This window comes from Nansenia antarctica (genome assembly GCF_963989245.1).
Source record: "Nansenia antarctica genome assembly, chromosome: 4".
Taxonomy (NCBI): Eukaryota; Metazoa; Chordata; class Actinopteri; order Argentiniformes; family Microstomatidae; genus Nansenia; species Nansenia antarctica.
This window is the reverse complement of record NC_137689.1, coordinates 55,400,784-55,421,411: the sequence shown is the minus strand read 5'-3', so window position 1 is coordinate 55,421,411 and position 20,628 is coordinate 55,400,784. Positions and strand designations below refer to the sequence as shown.

Here is a 20,628-nt window from a genome sequence, read left to right as displayed (position 1 = left end):
GCCTACCCACTGTCGTGGTGTTAGCTGAATGCAGCTGAGCAACATTCATGTCATGGACGACTTCATTCAACATGCGGAAGATGTCAGGGTTAACTTCTTCATCGGTCGATGCCGCAAACTCCGCCACACGATCAACAACAGCCTCCACGCGGAAAAGTACATAATCAAGAGGAGCAGTGTCGGCCAGGTCAGCTATGGCGAACAATTCTCTGGCCAGCAAGGCTCTCTGATTCTGATTCTCAGGTAAGGTGACAGCCATTGTGCTCTTCTCTTCTGTGGTGGACTTTTCAACTTTGTCGCTTTTACCACGTCACGCGCGGTATCAACCAATGAAAATGCGTGGGGCATCAACCAATGAAAATGCGTGGGGCGAGGACAACATGCAAGACACGCCCCTATATTTGCATACATTACTGATAATCGGGGAAAGAATGAAAGCTTGAATGTGGAAAAGAAAGAATTAATGTGGAAAACAATGTGGAAAACAATGTGGAAAAGAAAGAATGAATGTGGAAAACAATGTGGAAAAGAAAGAATGAATGTGGAAAACAATGTGGAAAAGAAAGAATAAATGTGGAAAAGAATAAATACATATAGAAATATTGCGGTATACTGTGTGTATTTGTTCATACATTCATTTATGTGTGTATATATTTATTGTTAATTTTGTCAGACTTGGTCCTCCATACACACACACACACACACACACACACACACACACACACACACACACACACACACACACACACACACACACACACACACACACACACACACACACACACACACACACACACACACACACACACACACACACACACACACACACAGTGGCTGTTAGAACAGGTGGCATAATTATAATGAATTAAAGAATGCTTAAAAAAAATATTGTGAACTGTAGCTACACGGACAGTTATTCACCCTTTCACAGTTGTCACCCTTTTTACATAACATATAGTTAAAAGTCCCAGTGCTGTTATACTGTATATCGTAACTCATGGAATGCCTCTTGTCCAATCAAATTACTTGGTCGGAACTAACTGTTGTATATATTATTATCACTTTGGTTACAGTCACAGATATTTAGATTGTTGTATCTAAGGCAAGTAGAGAAAGGCGATTGGTCAAAACAGGTAATCCCACATCTGATTGGACCAGAAGGTAATCTCATCGCTGATTGGACCAGTAATAACCAGTAGTAATTCAGTCTTTGTCAACAGCGGAATCTCCTCACTCGCGGACTTTCCTGAGGGGATTTAGGAGAATCATCACATAGTTTGAAACCCGAATAATTCATTCCGAGATAGCTACCGACCAACCCCGTTTCCTTTGCAACGTTGGCACTTTTGTGAGAGTGAGGAAATGTTTTATTATCCTAATGTTCTTCGACGTCGCAGTGGCTGCTTTTCCACCATTTGGTAAGTCCATGACAACATGTAGCTAGCTAAGAGTTTAGCTTGATGCTAACAAGTTACCTCTGTAGCTCGCTTCTGATAAAAACCTCACTGAAAGGGATCTAGCTCATATAACTCAACTGGAAACTAAAGCCTGCACCTTTTCAGTTCAACCTGTGAGGAATAGCTGGATATGTATTTGTATGTAATACCGCTTACATTCTTTGGGAAGAACCCTGATGTTACAATGCTGTGTTGGCTGTTCCATCTAGTTAATGTGATGTTCCTGGTGTATTCTGAGGTAATGTAACATAGTTAATGTGATGTTTCTAGTGTATTCTGAGGTAATGTAACATAGTTAATGTGATGTTCCTGGTGTATTCTGAGGTAATGTAACATAGTTAATGTGATGTTCCTGGTGTATTCTGAGGTAATGTAATATAGTTAATGTGATGTTTCTGGTGTATTCTGAGGTAATGTAATAGTTAATGTGATGTTGTTGGTGGTATTCTGAGGTAATGTAACATAGTTAATGTGATGTTCCTGGTGTATTCTGAGGTAATGTAATATAGTTAATGTGATGTTCCTGGTGTATTCTGAGGTAATGTAATATAGTTAATGTGATGTTTCTGGTGTATTCTGAGGTAATGTAATAGTTAATGTGATGTTGTTGGTGGTATTCTGAGGTAATGTAACATAGTTAATGTGATGTTCCTGGTGTATTCTGAGGTAATGTAATATAGTTAATGTGATGTTCCTGGTGTATTCTGAGGTAATGTAACATAGTTAATGTGATGTTTCTAGTGTATTCTGAGGTAATGTAACATAGTTAATGTGATGTTCCTGGTGTATTCTGAGGTAATGTAATATAGTTAATGTGATGTTCCTGGTGTATTCTGAGGTAATGTAACATAGTTAATGTGATGTTCCTGGTGTATTCTGAGGTAATGTAACATAGTTAATGTGATGTTGTTGGTGTATTCTGAGGTAATGTAACATAGTTAATGTGATGTTCCTGGTGTATTCTGAGGTAATGTAACATAGTTAATGTGATGTTCCTGGTGTATTCTGAGGTAATGTAACATAGTTAATGTGATGTTCCTGGTGTATTCTGAGGTAATGTAACATAGTTAATGTGATGTTTCTGGTGTATTCTGAGGTAATGTAATATAGTTAATGTGATGTTCCTGGTGTATTCTGAGGTAATGTAACATAGTTAATGTGATGTTCCTGGTGTATTCTGAGGTAATGTAACATAGTTAATGTGATGTTGTTGGTAGTATTCTGAGGTAATGTAATATAGTTAATGTGATGTTGTTGGTGTATTCTGAGGTAATGTAATATAGTTAATGTGATGTTGTTGGTGTATTCTGAGGTAATGTAACATAGTTAATGTGATGTTCCTGGTGTATTCTGAGGTAATGTAACATAGTTAATGTGATGTTCCTGGTGTATTCTGAGGTAATGTAACATAGTTAATGTGATGTTGTTGGTGTATTCTGAGGTAATGTAACATAGTTAATGTGATGTTGTTGGTGGTATTCTGAGGTAATGTAATATAGTTAATGTGATGTTCCTGGTGTATTCTGAGGTAATGTAACATAGTTAATGTGATGTTCCTGGTGTATTCTGAGGTAATGTAACATAGTTAATGTGATGTTTCTAGTGTATTCTGAGGTAATGTAACATAGTTAATGTGATGTTCCTGGTGTATTCTGAGGTCATGTAATATAGTTAATGTGATGTTCCTGGTGTATTCTGAGGTAATGTAATATAGTTAATGTGATGTTGTTGGTGGTATTCTGAGGTAATGTAACATAGTTAATGTGATGTTGTTGGTGGTATTCTGAGGTAATGTAATATACAGGCATGATAATCGCTCACCTTTCGGCGAAATTCGCCGTTTTGAATCCAAAATAGACATCCATACTTATTTTTTTTTTCAATCTTGTAATTCTGCATGTGACCACCACTAGAGTAAATCTCAAAAAAACAGATATGAGCACATGGAAGCTAATTGTTCCACAAAAAAAAGGTTCCGGGTCTCGTATCCTTCTCACCTTTTTCACCCCGACCCATTTTCATGCCTGATCTGGGTGGTTTTAGGTTGGCAGCCACGAAAGGAACCAGAATAACACGCAGGGAGCTTCTGAAGGTCAATGTTGGGAAAACATGGTATGTAAACCCCCCCCCCATCCCCTCCACTGTCTGAGGGAATACGAGGTATTGATTTAGCATTATGGTTTTATTGAAACTTCTGTCACAGCAGTACTAATTCTTGTACAGACCTTTCTGATCTCTTCAGACTATATCTTACCTGTCCTGCATTGTAACTGCCAATGGCCCCTGGTCATAGCATAGATTACTTTCTTGTAATCACTGATGCATAGATGATTCACTTACTTCAGACAAATGTATTTGTGTAAGTCGCTTTGGATAAAGGCATCTGCTAAATGCTTAATGATGTACATTGTGTGTCAGACTTTACAGTACAGCATGAGGCCACCAGACATAGGTTTAAATAACACATGTTATATTTCAAATATCTGTGCTTGACTGATGGCGCCTGGAGCAATTGAACCATTGTTGAATAATCCCCAAAAGTGCAAATCATGCCATTCAGGGACTCCAGACAGGCTCAAGTAAACGCTCAAGTATTTGAAAGGATTTCAAATAGTATTTGACTCAGGTCTGAAGGTCACACACTGGTGCTTTAGATCAGAATCTTTGATGGGTGTGTGTCTGATATGTGTCACGTTGATCCTAGTGATGACATCATGGACTATGTGATGGTGCGGGTGCCTCCCCTCCAACCAGGCCTCCCCCGGCCCCGCTTCTCCCTCTACCTGTCTTCCCAGCTCCAGTACGGCGTAGTCATCGTCTACCACCGCCAGTGTGCTTTTCTTCTGGGTGAGGGAGGGAGGGAGGGAGTGGGGCTGGGGGAAGGCAGGGCATAACAAATGTCATTGTGGAAAGAACTGCTGTCGATACACACAGAAATGAGAGTAAGGTAAAGTAATACATCAGGTCTGACAGCTGCACAGTGAAGGGCACTGGTTGATCTGAAATACAAACCACCAAAGCCACAGGACCTACTACTACACGCACTCACCTCCATACACACTCATTGATAAAACACAGCACATGCAGCACATTGTCATTAGAGGTAGATACAACTCACTAATGGATGAGACTTACCGTCTCTTCAAAACACTGGTACACAATAATACCTTTTATTTTATTACCATTAAGCAGAATTAATTCGTAGTAGTAGTTTATCTTTCGTTACCAGCCAAACTGTCAGATTTATGACCTCCTCCACCGCAGAATGCAGCATAAACCATAAACACTTCAGCAAAGTTAGTTGTGATGGTACTGTAGATGCAGAATCACATCATCTTCCAGGTCACCCACGCAGAATCACCACGGTAACTGTGCAGCCTGTAAAATGAATGTGATGTCACACAGTACCTTGACCTCATGATATACTGTAGTAACTTCCCTGCTCTTTTCCAGATGAGATTCAGCAGACCATCGAGCGCCTGCTGCGCTCCAAGATACACATAAGCATCGACTTGCCTGAGCCTGACAGGTCAGGGGACACACATCATACATACACGCTTACACACACACATACACAATGTCACCCACACACCTGCCCCAGAGTAGGCATTTAGGTGTCTCCCCTCAACACACTCAGAGTAAAGGGTTTGTTTTAGCCGTACTTCTCAGAAGTTCTCAAAGCTAAAAAGGGAAATATTAGTTTATTCGTTAACGATCGCGGTTAATTTGGCAAACCTTTACGCGGTAAAAAATTATAATTATAATACGCGAATGAATCATATTACCACGGTATATACAGAACTCTATATTAGTTACTGGGTTCAGGTTGCAATCTCATCTGGAGTCATGGGTTCAAATTCTGCTTCTGACAACTTTGTTTTTTGCTTACATGTTACTAAATATGAAATACGGTGGAAATACACAGTAGTATTCGTTCAGTGGACCACTGACCAACAACGAGTGTTGGGTCATCGCAAATCTGAAGAGCCGCTCGTTTTGTGTGTTTGAGCTAATTCCCCTTCCTCTCACAAGGCTAAAGTACGGACCCCCCCTGGGGTCCCAAGGGTTAGGGTTAGGCCCTACCAGGTTTAGGGTCAGGGTTAGGGTTAGGTTTAGGGTTAGAATCCTTGCGATCGTTCTGGCTCGTAGGGCCTAACCCTAACCATAACGAATTACTAAACCGAGGGAACAAATGACTAAACCGAGGGAACTAATTACTAAACCGAACGAACTAATTACTAAACCGAGGGAACAGATTTACTTAACCGAGGGAACGGATTCACACATCAAATATTTTTTTCCTACCATGTGACCCCAGGGGGGCTCCGTACTAAAGTGATCTCAAGAACGAATGGTATACTTTAACCTGTGTCCTTCTTAGTTTATGTAGGAGCTAAAGTATACAGTATTCTGTGATAGCAGTTCGAGAATGAAAACAACAGTGATCAGTTTAAAGAAAGAAACTGTCTGAAAGCAAGACATAAGCAAGACAAACTGTCGATTTCTGAAGTCCTGAAAGTCGGAACAGCGCCACAAAACCAACCAGTGGTCGAACAACAAATAAATAAAGTGTTTACAGGTTTTCGCTTTAACACTAACATCCAAACCTCAAACACAATGACCAAAACCTGAAACTGGTGTATTTTATCTCACACCAATTCTGACAAACACATTTCTTGCTTATCACTACTAAACCACCCAGTCTTTGCCACTCTAAACCACCCAGTTAACAAAACACTAAATACAATTCTCTACATTTGGCACACACTTCCTTGATCAAATCTCTTGTGTTCACATGGAAAACACTACCATTCAGAATGCTAAACTCAAAACATCAATCACACTCCATATGGGCAAACACCTATTGCATTTGAATTAGCAATCATAGCTTAAGCAATAAGGGCTAAAGGTGAGCTCTCCTGTGTTGAAATATATCTGAAGTATATCAGGGCTGGATTCGTCATGCCAGGCGATACTTTCCCCTCTGCTTGGCCAGGGAGAACATTACCTGTGATGTTGACAAGGTCTTGTGGCCTTTGTGTAGAGTATATGCAGAAGGCTTATTTTTTTCTTCTTCTGTTGTTTGTTCTGTATGAAGAACACTTTACAAATCCAACTGTCATTGCTGAGATGTGTACAGTATTTCAGAATAATAATAAAAAACGCAGCCAAAGTAAAGTAATTAAAAGCTAGGTTACTTTAGGGCGAAAATTATTTAATCAAAAACAACATGTACTATGTTAATTTCATGTGTGTAGTAGTGCCTATGAAACACTTGATCGATCTAGATCTTGTGTGCAACACTGACTCTTTCAAAGTGAAATATAGGCCCTTGGTATGGCACTAAATTGATGCAGGATGGCAGGTTTTTCTCCAGTGTTTAGAAATGTTGCTGTGGAATTGCATGAAATGTACAAAATATAGATTATGAATCGCCAATGATTCTGTAATAGCTGTTTAGCTGAAATGACGGCACTATGGACAGCAGGGTTCTCCCCAGGACTCTTGAACAGTATGGAGCTGGGTTGCATGATCACAACCCGACTCACGTTTATTCTTGTCAAAAGGAACATCATAACGCTTTCACTTTTGCTTTAGTTTTAACAACAATAGTGTTGTCGATCAAAGGTAGTTACTCTATCATTACTAAATATATAGTTTAATTTGCCTTGAAATGTTTACAGCGTGTGGAAACACCACTGTGTTTTAATCATTCATCTTTGTAGGGGGAGAGCCAATGTATGTTTTTCAAGTATTCGAGGGCTATGCGAAAATATATTTTGCGTAAGGGGAGGGTCGTCAATTTTGGTATTTTAGAGGTTAAATCCATCCGTGTACCACCCCCATCATAAATAAAGATCAGTCCCGTAACCCAGAAACACAACACGCTTACTGTAAGAAATTGTTATCTTCAGGGTAAAGGTTGTGGTTAGGTATACAGTAAGTTTATGTTTGGTTAGGGATAACGTTTCAGTCTAACCGGATGAGCAGCCTATAACCCTACCTGTAGCCTCGGTCTAACCATAAACTCAAACATAAGCTTGTAACTATGCTTACACTTATGCTCTAGTATGAGGACATCTCACCCCACTCCCTGCCTATGTGTCAGACCCACCTGGGCAATGCATAGCAGCCATTTTGCATTTAACATTGGCCCTTTTGTGTCCCAGACTAGCCCTGAACGTGGCTGATTCCCTGTTCCTTCTGGAGGAGGCTGAGGGGGCTCCAGACCCCTTCTTTGGTGTGATGGGCTCAGGAGACCAGCTCCCCAGTCCCTACAGGATCCCTCAGGTACTTTCAACGTTAACCAACAACAAAAAAAATTCTCTACTTTAATTAGAGTTAGAATTCAAATTCTCTGTTGATTCATCGAATGTATTTACAAAGCATTATTCTAAGGCTTAGCACACAGAAAAGGTGGTACATTGATTGACCTTGTTTTATGGCGATTCTGTTACTTCCCCAGCCATGGCAGATTATGGCGGCTGTGACTACACAGCGCTCTCCAGTGGTCAGTTCCAGAACCGCATCGGAGGGGGAGGGTGAGTCAATTCCTAGCCAACCTCTACTAGTTGCAACTCTACAAGAAGCTTCTTTCTCGAGTTGCAAAAAAAAAGACACAGACTGAAACAGAAAGTGGGAATAAGGTCAAAATACTCACCAGAAGTTTCCGCTAGAAAGATAATAAGACATGTTAGAGTTGCCCCCCCCTAATATAAGCACGTGTGGATGTGACAGAATGGAATAGGTATATTGCTTCCACTTGTACAATCCTCTAAAGATCTTTACGAGTTTCAAGGGCACACCGTTGCTTCCGGACAGGGCTAAAACATAGTCTGTTATTGAGATCAGATGACAAATCTTCACCAAGAGATCAGCGTCTCTAACGTTGGTACTTTTCCTCCACTCTCCCTTTTTTCTTTTCCTTCTCTTGTCTCTATGTCCCTCTCACCTCAGGTTTTAACCAATCCACGCCAGAAGCCATCACCCTGAAAGAGACGGAGCCGGTCATGCTTCACTTCACTCAGGTGAAGGCGTGGGCCTGGGAGAGGGTTCTTGGATTAGCATCGAAAATTGTCATTTTGAAATTCATTCGTTTTAACTGTTTTTCCATATTATGAAAGTGCAGATTGTAAGCTTTCAAACGATGTGTCATACATTGACATCTGAAATCTAGTTGAAGAAGATATGCTTATTTGAATGTTGGTACCCCTCAAACCAAATACCGGAGAAAGACGCTCTGAATCAAAACACACGCAAAACAGTTGCTAGTAGCTAGCAAGGAACATCACCATGAACACCTAACTGCATTTGTAGCATCACATCACAACATGCTGATTGAACATCAACATGCTAAAAACACATAACTCCACATAATTAGATGATCACACAGTCCTTGCTTTTGCACACGTCCTAAAAGTTTGTTTACAAGCCATCTATCACTTACCTAGTAGTCCATGGCAGATGATGTAGTGAATACAATTCACAAATCATAAGTAACAAACTGTTGTTTGTTATAACCTCAGCAAATATTTTCAAGTCAAGACTAAAAACCCATCTTTTAAATATTGCCTTTAAATGACTCAATAATTAAATTATGATTATATAATGATTAAAGCAAGTTATTATTATTATTATTATTATTATTATTATTATTATTATTATATCAGGTGCGCTCTTCAACACTTCAACACTTCACATTTATATATATTAAAAAAAAAGGTCATTTGCGTGACGTGAGAATCGCCGACATACAGACCTTTTCACCAGCAACATTATGTGACACGTTCTAATGCTTTGGTCCTCATATCGGCGACCAGTCAAATTGTTCTGACTTTTCTTTTGAAACACGGAACTACGTTTCAACATTGTTGAGAATCACAACACAAACTCGCTAGTCAAGCCAAAATACTGCAACGCAATGGATTCGGTGAGTAATCCCCACTGCTACCTAGTTAAACTATGACAATACTTAGCAGGCTCACAAAACAAGCTGCGTTAGTTGACTAGTGATGTGTCATTTATTTTTCAACAACGAGGAATTGTATTCACATTTTTCTAAAAAAAAGTCTGATCATATGAGGATCAAAGCATTAGAACATGTCACATATGTGGTCTAGTAGTGGTCACTACTAGTCACTAGTAATAAAATCATAATATGAATAATTGCATTCCCAAATGGACAATTTCAAGTATTCGTTGTAGCCAACATTTTAGGATATTGCTTTTTTGGAAGGGGGGGGGTGGTATTGATAATGGATGGTCAGGGTTTTTTGGCCCACAGTTAACCACTCAGGGTTCATTTTGGCCTACCAAGCCAAACACACTGGCACTCCTGCACTGAATAATTGACTGATACCACAGTCTCCCATTAACGTTATGGGATCAGACCAGTGGGTTCTTGGCCTGATAACAACAGTAGTCCCTTACCTGATGCAACATACTTAAGACAGAAGAAATACACTGTGCAAGGACCTTGCCTTGGGTCTTCTGAATTCCCCCTTCAGAACCTGGCTGCCACCTACCAGAGCCGAAATATCAAATCGCCAAATCAGAAACTACCCAACTCGAGATCCCCAAAAAAAGAACAGCAAGATACAAAACATTACCCATCCCATTCTTTACAGGTCTCCTGAACGCCAAATAACGTAGGATGAACGTTTTAGCCTTACCCACCACCGCCATAGACTGTGCTGAATAATAAATCAAGATTCACTAAGTTATTAGCACTGTTTCCAATCCAAAATTGTGTTTTATATTTTGATGTTGTATTTCGTTGATGTTGACGTAAGGATACTGTTCCCCACTGAATGGCTCAAGACAAGAGTGTTGAGCTGGTGTTTTTATGGTTACTTATCTCTCTCTCCCTCTCTCTCTCCATCAGTTTGAGGGAGCGGAGCTAACTGAAGCCACAGGCAGAGTGATCGACTTGCTTCTGGAGCAGCCAGACCAATTCGACTGGGGTAAGAGAGATGAGAGAGGATAGTAGGATTCTCTAAGTAATGACAGGCGATCGATATGGACATTTGTTAGCGTGAAAGGAGTGAAAAGTTGTGTGTGTGTGTGTGTGTGTGTGTGTGTGTGTGACAGACGCAGAGATTGAGGAGAGGGAAAGGGAGAGAGAGGGAGAGACGGAGAGAACAAGGGACCAGGAGGGAGCCATGACATCTATTGACCAGTAAGTCCCCTGGGACCCTTTCACAGGCGGATCTTACTGCCACAAGGGCTGTGGTCACTGTTCAAGTCCAGCTAGGACTTGAACAGTCTTCATTTTTGTTGTGTGTGTTTTCTGATTACAATAAATGAGGAAGCTAGATGGTTATTAAGATAGTACCCACCATTGTGTGTGTGTGTGCGTGTGTGTGTGTGTGTGTGTGTGTGTGTGTGTGTGTGCATGTCCAGGCTGAAGGACACGGTGGTGGTGGGGGACAGTGTGTGGCTGCTGGACAAGGAAACGGGCCAGCCCATGGAGATGCCACTAGAGGCCCCGTACTCCTCAGAGAGAGAGGAAGAGTCAGAGAAGGGGACAGAGAGAACACCGGAGAGAGCGCCAGAGAGAGCGCCAGAGAGAGCGCCAGAGAGATCGCCAGAGAGATCGCCAGAGAGAACACCGGACAGAGCGCCGGAGAGAGCGCCGGAGAGCTCTTGTGGAGAGGTGTGTGTATGTGTGTTTGTTTGTGTGTGTGTGTGTGTTTGTGCTTGTGTGTGTGTGTGTGTGTGTGTGTGTGTGTGTGTGTGAGAAATGGAGACAGTTACATTCAGTTACAGTCATCAGCCTAGCCTAATAGACTATCTAAGGTTACTCTTCTGCAACTTGTCCATGTGTGTCTGCCATCATTCATACAAAATAAAGTGCCAGAAGGCTTAACTGCCCAGAAAGCAGGAGTTAAAATGTTTAAAGGAAGAACTACATACAACACTCGAATAGCCGTTTCAGTTAAATATTTTTGACACAGTATTTCATATATTGGTGCCAGTGTTATGGCGCATTCGTCGGAAACCTTCGTTTTCGACTACACTGTACGGGCAAAGGTCTTTGCGGATAAACCCAGCGATAGACTTGGTAATAGTCGTAGCCCTCGTTTCAGCCATTCATATATACACAGTCTTACCGTCACAACAATGATGTACCAGATATACACTCTGAAGTTCCCAGTGAGTTATGCGGTGAGCACAGTGAAAGAAAAGAGGAAGCAATTTTCTTTTTCTTTTCTTTTTTGGAGAATAGGACACATCGTGAATAAAGAATTTATTAATTTCCAGATTTCCAGTCTTCTACCTGGACACAAACATTCCAATAACTGTTAAATAACACTTTATAACACTTTATTATTAGTAATTGTATTTTTTATTATTATTACAAATTAACAAAAAATGTCAGGTTGGAGAGGATTGGAAGGGCTAGAAGGGAGATAGTGTGCTAGAGGGGGTGGAGACAGTTTGATAGATAGGCGGAATTTTATGTAATAAAGTGTTTGACGGTTGTTTATTTCTTTTCACGGTCGCCAGTTACACGCTTATACTATTACCGTCACAGACTAGCTGTAGTGTCTCAATAGGCCTCATTCATCAACCATGCATACACACAGCTTTGTTTGTAGATGTATATTTTTTCTCTCCCTCCTTCTCTCTGCCTCTACATCCTCTCTCCTTCTCTCTGCCTCTACATCCTCTCCCTCCTTCTCTCTGCATCTACATCCTCTCTCTCCTTCTCTCTGCCTCTACATCCTCTCTCTCCTTCTCTCTGCCTCTACATCCTTTCTCTCCTCTCTACCTCTAACATTCCACTCTGCCGCTACATCCTTTTCTACCTCCTTCTCTCCGACACCTAGCTCCCCGAAGTTGTCCCCTCTCCTAAGAGACAGGGTCGCAGGCGACAGCTTGTTTTCGCCGACCCTCACACGCAGATCTCCATGGAGGCAATGCAGTTGCAGATCAAGGACCCTCTTGCTGAGACCATGCCCCTGGTAAGACCACCCACCCTCCTACCAGGCACCAGAGGATTTCACTGAAGGATTGATTCTTCAAATCAGTCAAGTATCTTTGTCTGGGTATCTAAATAGATATTTTTGTTTTGTTTTAAGGAAGTACTGTTCAGTAGGCTGGTCACAATAAAAGGCCACTCTAAAATGTGCAGTTTTATCACATAGCACAATGCCACAGATGTCGCAGGTTTTGAGGGAGCGTGCAATTGGCAGCAATGTCCACCAGAGCTGTTGCCCGTGAATTGAATGTTCATTTCTCTACCATAAGCCGTCTCCAAAGGTGTGTCCGAGAATTGGAATTGGAAACGACTTTGGAGATGGTTTATGGTAGAGAAATACATTTTCAATTCACCGGCAACAGCTCTGGTGGACATTCCTGGAGTCAGCATGCCAATTGCACGCTCCCTCAAAACTTGCGACATCTGTGGCATTGTGCTGTGTGATAAAGCTGCACATTATAGAGTGGCCGGATCTGGCCTGCGGGCCGCCTATTGATGATCTGTGCTTGAGGAAGTGTAGTTGACCTCTTTGCCTAGTGTTGCTGTCTCTCTCTCCCAGTCCAAGGTGCTGATAGACCCCGCCTCCCGGTCCACGGCCGCCCCCGGAGAGCTCTTCAGCGCCCCCGCCTGCCGTGAGTATCTCATATCTCTACTGAGAGAAACTTGGATGACAAGGTCTGACGTTTCAGCGTACCCAGAGGTAGACATAATGGATCTTTCCCAGCGTATATATGCCACCGCAGATGATAGTGATGATATATTGTGAGTTGGTGGACATTGCGGTCTAGGGAGGAAGTATGCAGTTCAGTCCATGATGGATAGATGGACCCAGGAAGGGACGATTGGACGGATGGGTGGATGGATGGATAGATGGATAGATAGACAACCCTTGTGGCGTTTTTAGAGAGAGCGATCACATAAGTAGATGACTACGATTAAGATAAGACAAGTTTGCTTATCTTCTCTTTGCCCCCACCCCCACCCCTCCTTACCCTCTTCCCTAACACAGCTCACCTCCACCCTGACCTCCTGTCACTATGGCAACAGTGTGCTGTCCTCAGGAAGAAGAGCAGCAGGGAGGGGGGAGAGAAGGGGGGAGACTCTGAGGTCGACGTAGACATGGGGGTGGAGAAGGACAGAGAGAGGAGGGGCTCTGGCGTGAGAGGGGTAAATTCTTTATTTCTGTTGACTATGACCGCATTTGTTTTCATTACGACCATCAATCAATGAACATTAGTTTTTAGTAGGGATGTAACAATGCACTCAACTCACGATTCAATACGATTCACGATATGAGATTGCAGCCAAATTAGGACTATTTCTCAGACAAAAACTACAAAATACGCTTATTTGCACCTCTTCATTGCCAACAAAATAAGGAGTTATTATACTGTATTGTTTGTTTTTGTTGGCATATGGGATGTGTTCAGCTAGGCTCAAATCATATTTTCTAAAAGTATTGCTGCTGATATGTAGTTCCTATCTATATCCATATCTATTTGCATGTTCAAATGCATTGCCATAGTTGACATTTTGATGATGACCCTGCATGCATGCACAATCACTTCTTCAACTGCATTCCCAATGTCAATGTAGCTAGCTAGTTTAGCTGTACACTTACAATAACACACCAACACAGCACCGACAATGCACACTTCAACAACAGTATTGCAAGACGAGTGCATCGAGCTACAACGTTATTCCACCACCGTTCCCCACGTTGGTTTGTTTGTTGATATACGTCGACCCATGATTCATCCAGATTATTGAGAGTACATTCTCTGTCACGACACAACATGTCTACAGTGCATGTGTCGATGAGTGTCCTCTGTACACAGGTCACACGAGAGCTGAGGGAGTCAGGACGAGCCCCCTCTGAAACCTCAGGTCAGACACCAGGGGATCTATCTCAAGTTTCAAGTTTATTGTTACATCACATTACACAAGTGTAAGAGAGTAACATTCTTAGGCTTCGGTTCCTGACATTGTGTTGCAGCACAAGACATAAGGCAATAGACATAATTCAAGAAAGTAACAGTAGTACAGGACATACATGGAGAAAAAAAATGGGCATAATACCAGATAAAGGTGACAATAGTACAGATAAGACAGAATACACTAGTGGTGCAACTAGTGATAATAGATCGTTCAGTAGTAAAGTGGCTAGGAGCTTAAGGTTTCTGTAGTCCGTTTACATGGGTGTGCTTGGGGAAGATAGTCAATTGTCTACTACAGTGGGCTTGATCATGAGCCTGATCGATCACATGTTTCTTTCAGCTGTCTCAGAGCTCCAGGAAGTGTCCAAAGAACACACTCCGGCCAGCAGACGGTGAGAGATGAGAAAAAGAATTCAGTGAACATTATCTCTCTAGAAAGAGGATGAGAGCGACTGAAATATAAATTGAATATTAAATATAGATTTTTTTGTTAAAGGGGGGGTTAGTAGGAGTGGCTTGACATCTATGGCCCTGTCCATAATCCCAGGTGCCATTTTTTACATTTTGTCAGGGTGTAGAGGGCAAGTAGCAACGTGTACTAACATTTTCATGTCAAAAGTCAATTCTTAGAATTGTAACTGATGGCTAATGGGTGAAGATACTCTACCTAATAATGGTGTGTGTGTGTGTGTGTGTGTGTGTGTGTGTGTGTGTGTTTATGTGTGGGGGGGCAGGTCTCCCATAGAAGAGGAGGTGGTGGTGGCTATGGAGGACATAGTGGAGGAGTGTGTCGACCTCCCTGAGAGAGAACCAGAGCTCACCCCTGAGAGCCTGCTGAGGTAAATGTCGATGGGTCCGACTGCATTTTTCACAATCAGTTAGTTGATGGATGCTAAATGTCATTTATCGATCGTGCATGCTATATTTATGCTGACTTAAATTATCTTGTTTATTCAAACTCGTATCTATGTCCACGATGTAAAATAAATAACCATTTCATAGGTCTGTGTTTGAACTGTGAAGTTAGTCATGTCAGTTTGCCTGTGTCTCAGCATCACTGGAGATCGCTGGGTGTTTTGTTTTGAAGTATTGAAGCATTACAGTTGCCAAATGGTGGTATGTGAATTTACTATTGCAAAGTTTACATTGAACAACATTATCGTGAGCAGTGGCAATAGCCCATGGCAACAACTGAGAGGGGATGAATGAACTCAGCGAGGTTGTTAAATGAATGAAAAAACACGGCCACATGCATTTTTAAATCTCACAAATACTGAGTACTTGTAATGGGTTTTTTCGATTTGTCGATTAGATATCTTTGTATCGATGCGGAAGTCCGTGATTGACTGATAGATAAATGGATCAACCTAACCCGTCCCTACCGAGCACCCTTCATCAGAGAACCACAGGTAAACCACTATCAATGCTACAATAAACACTCCTCTCTCCTCTTCTTCATCTCCCTCTCCAGAAAGGTGTCATTGGAAGAGGACTTCCACTCTCTGCTGCCCCCTGATGCAGACCGCAGTACTGCAGCTCAAATGTTCTTCCAACTGTTAGGTGAGGAGTTGAATGACTGAATTGATGATAGAGTGCCATATAATGGCGTGTTAAATTGGATTTAAATCTGAAGATTGCTCCCCATTGCTGTCAGGATTGCAGAGTCTCTCCCTATCTTCTGCCATAGACTTCATCTTTTCAGGCTACACCTTAACTGTCCCTCCTTAAACCTCTGAATCCCCCTGTTCAGTTTCTCAACTGTATATTACCAAAAAAGGTGTCCACTAAATTCCAAAAATGTAAATGGAAAGACTGACTTTACTTTCCACTTCACTTTTGGCCCTGAAAAGTGGGCTGACCTTATTTATTTTAGAATAGAAGTTTGTTGTCCAACCAAAGATGGACCACTGTTTGGGGCTCAGCTCAGGCATTAGACACTTGTAGGACTACATGGGGTCGGTCTTCTGGTTCTGGTGTGTTCTGACCTGTGTGCCACTGTGTTTGTCCAGAGCGGGTGACTGGCAGAGAGCTGGGTGTGTGTCAGGGGCATCCCTACGGCCCCATCACTGTCATCCCCTCCCACTCCCCCCGGACAGCCTGAGGTACAGAGTGGGACCTGGACACACACACACACACACACACACACACACACACACACACAGACTTTCACAAATGCACACCATGTGGGTTCACACACCCAATCACAAATACACAACAACTGGTTCACACAAGATACACACATACACTTGATTGACAACTTTCACAAATGTACACTCACAGGCACTCACAGTGATACTGATATCCACCAGGTGCTTAGATATTATACAGGCACACAGACACACACACACACACACACACACACACACACACACACACACACACACACACACACACACACACACACAGAGATACATATACACACACAGAATACAGTCTGATGGTTATGGCTTTTAACTGGGTACCCACTGATAAACCATACATGAATTCAATTGGCCTTTTCACATTTCAACCTTGGGTAATAATGTACATGTCATGTCAATTGCATTCATATTAGATCATCCTCAGACACTTTTGTTGCAATTCTCTTGCAGTCTTTCTTACACTTTTTAATTGTTCATGTTTATTCTAAGGCATTTATCAATAATTTACTGTCAGTACCATTTGATGTGTTTTAATATTCAGGACTAATGATGACCTCTTACAGTTTTTTAATGACTTTTTACGTGTTTTTTTGCAATTAATGTTTTTAATTGTTCATGTTTATTCTACGGCATTTATCAATAATTTACTGTCAGTACCATTTGATGTTTTGATGTGTTTTAATATTCAGGACTGCTTGTAATTTAATCAAGTGTGGTTCTTATCGTTGATTGCCTCATATTGGGCCGTTGGTTAATGTTGTTAATGTATATTTTGAATAAAATAGCTTTTACTGGAATAAAACACACTCCTCCTGACTCCTGACTTTTATGTTATACATGCTATACATCAAGGACGTGTCGTCCATATAAGCATAGTAAGCAGTGCTTACCCAACGAAAAAATTAAAAAGGACAGTGAAAATATTATAATAAAAGTGCATGTAACCGTTTGTTTGTTTTCATTAAAAGAGTCGTATTTTAGGTCCCAGGGCAGCAGGAGTCATTCATTTTGGCGCCACCTGCAGGAGTAAGCACTCGCTATTCTGCTTGCTTGCATTGCGTTGCATTATAAGCACTTCTCTCTCTGCTTTCCCTCGCGTACATTCGAATGCGTGAACATTTATTTTATTTATTTTTCGATGCCTCAGCCCGCTGTTTAATGTGGCCAGGGTAAGCATGCTTACCAGCCAATCAGTAGTTCGTTCATTCCGATAATGGCTCTTATCACTTTCAAGTTCACTTAACATTTCACCTTACTTTCTCTCGCCCGGCAGAATAGCTTATGCTAGCTAGCTCAAACGATCTAAATAATAATAATCAATAAGGATAACTTGCTTGATTTTGTGAATATGGACATTACTGTCAGCGACCTAAAGGGATTTCGTAGACTGGACTGGACTGGAAAAACACAACTACTGGCTAAAGGCCGCCCGAAGCCACCGCTCACCGATCTTCACACCCAGAAAGGGAGAGTCGCTAGGGGCTACAGCAAGCCTGGTATGAGCGGTTTATATTATGTATATGATTCGCGAGGCTGGTGGCGATCTGTGCTTGTTTATATGGTTTGAGTACTGCTGTGCTGCTGGTTATGGCTCCTTATTTAAGACTTCCTCTGCTTTTACCTTTGAATGTAGGCCTGTGCCGTTGTGTTTGGAGAGAGAGCTGCTTAATCAATCGCTGAGATAGGCCTAATGTCGCTGTCCGTGCCAGTGGTTCTGGACCAAAAGTGTTTGAAAGAGATAGAGAGGGAGGGTTTGTGATGTGATGTCAAGTGCCTGTGTGACAAAAGTGTGAAAAGAAAGTGTGTTGTGAGTTTACTATGGAGGATGGAAACGGTGTGTGTCTGTGTTGTGCGTGTGTGCGTTTGCGATGTTGAAACTGGACTTGTGTTTTTGTTTTTGGTAATCTGATCACAAAGTGACCCTACAGTTTATTAGCGGGTTCTAGGGCATCAAAATTGCATTTCCTTGAAACTGCGTTCACTGATAGTGTGTATGTGTAAGTATGTGTATTTCTATATCTTATGCTTACCCAATCTAAAAGCTCACGGCACGTGCCTGCTATACATGCATAATTTGTGGTCATTATACCTATAGTGGGGTGCAAAAATGTGGGCACCCATGGTTTAAATGTCTGTTACAATGAATCTCCATGATTGAAAGCAAACCTGAACACTAAATGCTACAAAGTTAAACATGACACCTTTCAGCAAATTTTAAAGCAAGGTTTATTTTTATTTTGAGTTTTTAAATGATTTAAAAAAGGAAAAGGGCCCTGTGCAAAAGATTGGGAACCCTTTTGGATTATTCTTTGTTACCTATTGAGAAGATGATTACTAAGGCCCAGACCAAGGTGATTTACTCGTTAGGGCTACAATTTGTCAGCTGAATATAATTTCAGGATTGAACTATATATAAGTATATATAATATAGTAACTCCATGCCTTCTAAAGTATCCGACTGCGGTTGCTGTTGTGCCTGGTGTTAAAAGAGATGCAGGGTTACGTCACTAGGGCTTCACATGGCAGTGAAATGCGACCCAAATCCCATTTTTTTGCCGACATGTGACTCAGGTCTGATTTATGCATGACCATGTGAATAGCGCAAATCACATGAAATCGGACTTTTTAAAATCAGACCTGGGTCGCGTTCAGAGGTGGTATTATATCGGATACATATCTGATATTTAGCAACGCGCCCCCGCCCCCCGTCTGAACTGTCAAGTCGCGTTTAATGCGACTTTTACGTCATATGAGCACTTTCTTGCTCATATCTTGCTCATATCTTTGCCGGCTTCCGCTGCACAAAAACTTGAAAATGAAACCGGTTGTAACGTTATCTGTTATGTAGGACTAGATGTTGATATCCCTCGATACATACATACTTAAGGCACCGATGAGACTCTGTGGTGTTCAAATGAGCGATGGCATCCTTTGGGTTGTCAAGTGGGCGCCCTCCTTCATGAATGTTTCGCTGATAAGCCCACGACACCTCCAGAGGGTTCAGCAGTGAATCCCAGCGTCCCAGGTTCACTCCCTAGATGCGATCAGCTCATTTGAACGCCCGGGTCGAGTCCTTTCTCTTCATCCACAGCCACTGGCTCCCCTTTTCAGCAGCCCTGGAGAGGTCCTTGATTGCCTGCCGGTGGGTCTTCCCTCGCACTCCCTGAGTAGCCTGGATGTTGAGGTGGCTACGAACCCTCTGCAGCCTACTTCCACTGGGCGTACCTTCGCTGTCCAGCCTTGTTGTTGGGCATCTGCTGCGAGTTCAGTGTCTGCCTTCTGGACTTGGTGGGAATTGACTGAGTAGATCGTTTGCCTTCGACCACTCCGAACTGTTCCACTCCATAGGCATAGATGAGGTTGCCCATTCTCTCCAACTTCTTCATGGTGGTGCCTCTGATCCCTTCTAGGATGTTGCAGAGATCAGTGTTGACCTCCTTCCACAGCGTCTTGTTGCAGGACTTTGGCCACTTGACTAATGGCCTTCGCCCCTGGATCTTCTTCTCTGCTGGTGGTCGTGATGTGTTGGATTCAGGTTGCTCTCCTGTGCCTTGTTCTTCCTCCTCTGGGACAGGGGTGTTGATGTCCTGCAGACTGTGGTGTGTGTCCTGCTGCTGAACTTCAGTCGACTGACTCGGCCTGCTTCTCAAAAAGTAGCTGTCGATGCGACTTCCCTGTTGACCCTTCTTTAGGCACCCTTTCTTGCCCTGGTGTATCTTCAGGCCATGGGTGGAAGTAACCTTTGTCCAACCACATACGCTCCAGAACTGCGTGTGTCCTGCTGTAGCTGTCGGAGCCTCAGGTATGCTGATCATCAATCTCGTAGTCTGTTCCGTTCCTGTGTTCGTTACCGGGTAGTCTGCCGATGAGCCATCTTCCGCCCCCGCTCTCGCAGGCTCAGGGGCTATTTTCTTCTTAGAATTTTTCGTAGCCAAGTTTGGGTGGGACCCATACACTGTTCGTGCTGGATCCCGCCGCCACGGGTAGCTAGCCCATGGCGGCCCCGTTGGGGTCTATTCCCTCCTGTCAGCTGTCTTTCCATGCTGTCGCAAGGTCTTTCCCTTGTTGCCAGCTGCACTTTCACAGCAGTCACTGGTTCACCAGATGAT

The 20,628-nt window shown here is 42.3% G+C and overlaps 1 protein-coding gene across 1 annotated transcript; it reads left to right on the top strand.

Moving 5' to 3' along the window:
• Nucleotides 1-1,362: 1,362 nt before the first annotated feature.
• LOC308156112 (meiotic recombination protein REC8 homolog) lies at nucleotides 1,363-16,479 on the top strand (the record flags this gene model as incomplete). Its single annotated transcript, XM_080529471.1, has 15 exons — nucleotides 1,363-1,418; nucleotides 3,501-3,569; nucleotides 4,162-4,304; nucleotides 4,911-4,986; nucleotides 7,628-7,748; nucleotides 7,924-7,999; nucleotides 8,415-8,485; nucleotides 12,317-12,424; nucleotides 13,001-13,073; nucleotides 13,451-13,599; nucleotides 14,280-14,328; nucleotides 14,719-14,770; nucleotides 15,113-15,217; nucleotides 15,850-15,938; nucleotides 16,388-16,479. 15 exons carry the CDS (start codon nucleotides 1,363-1,365, stop codon nucleotides 16,477-16,479), a joined length of 1,329 nt encoding a protein of 442 aa, XP_080385597.1.
• Between the last annotated feature and the right edge of the window lie 4,149 nt (nucleotides 16,480-20,628).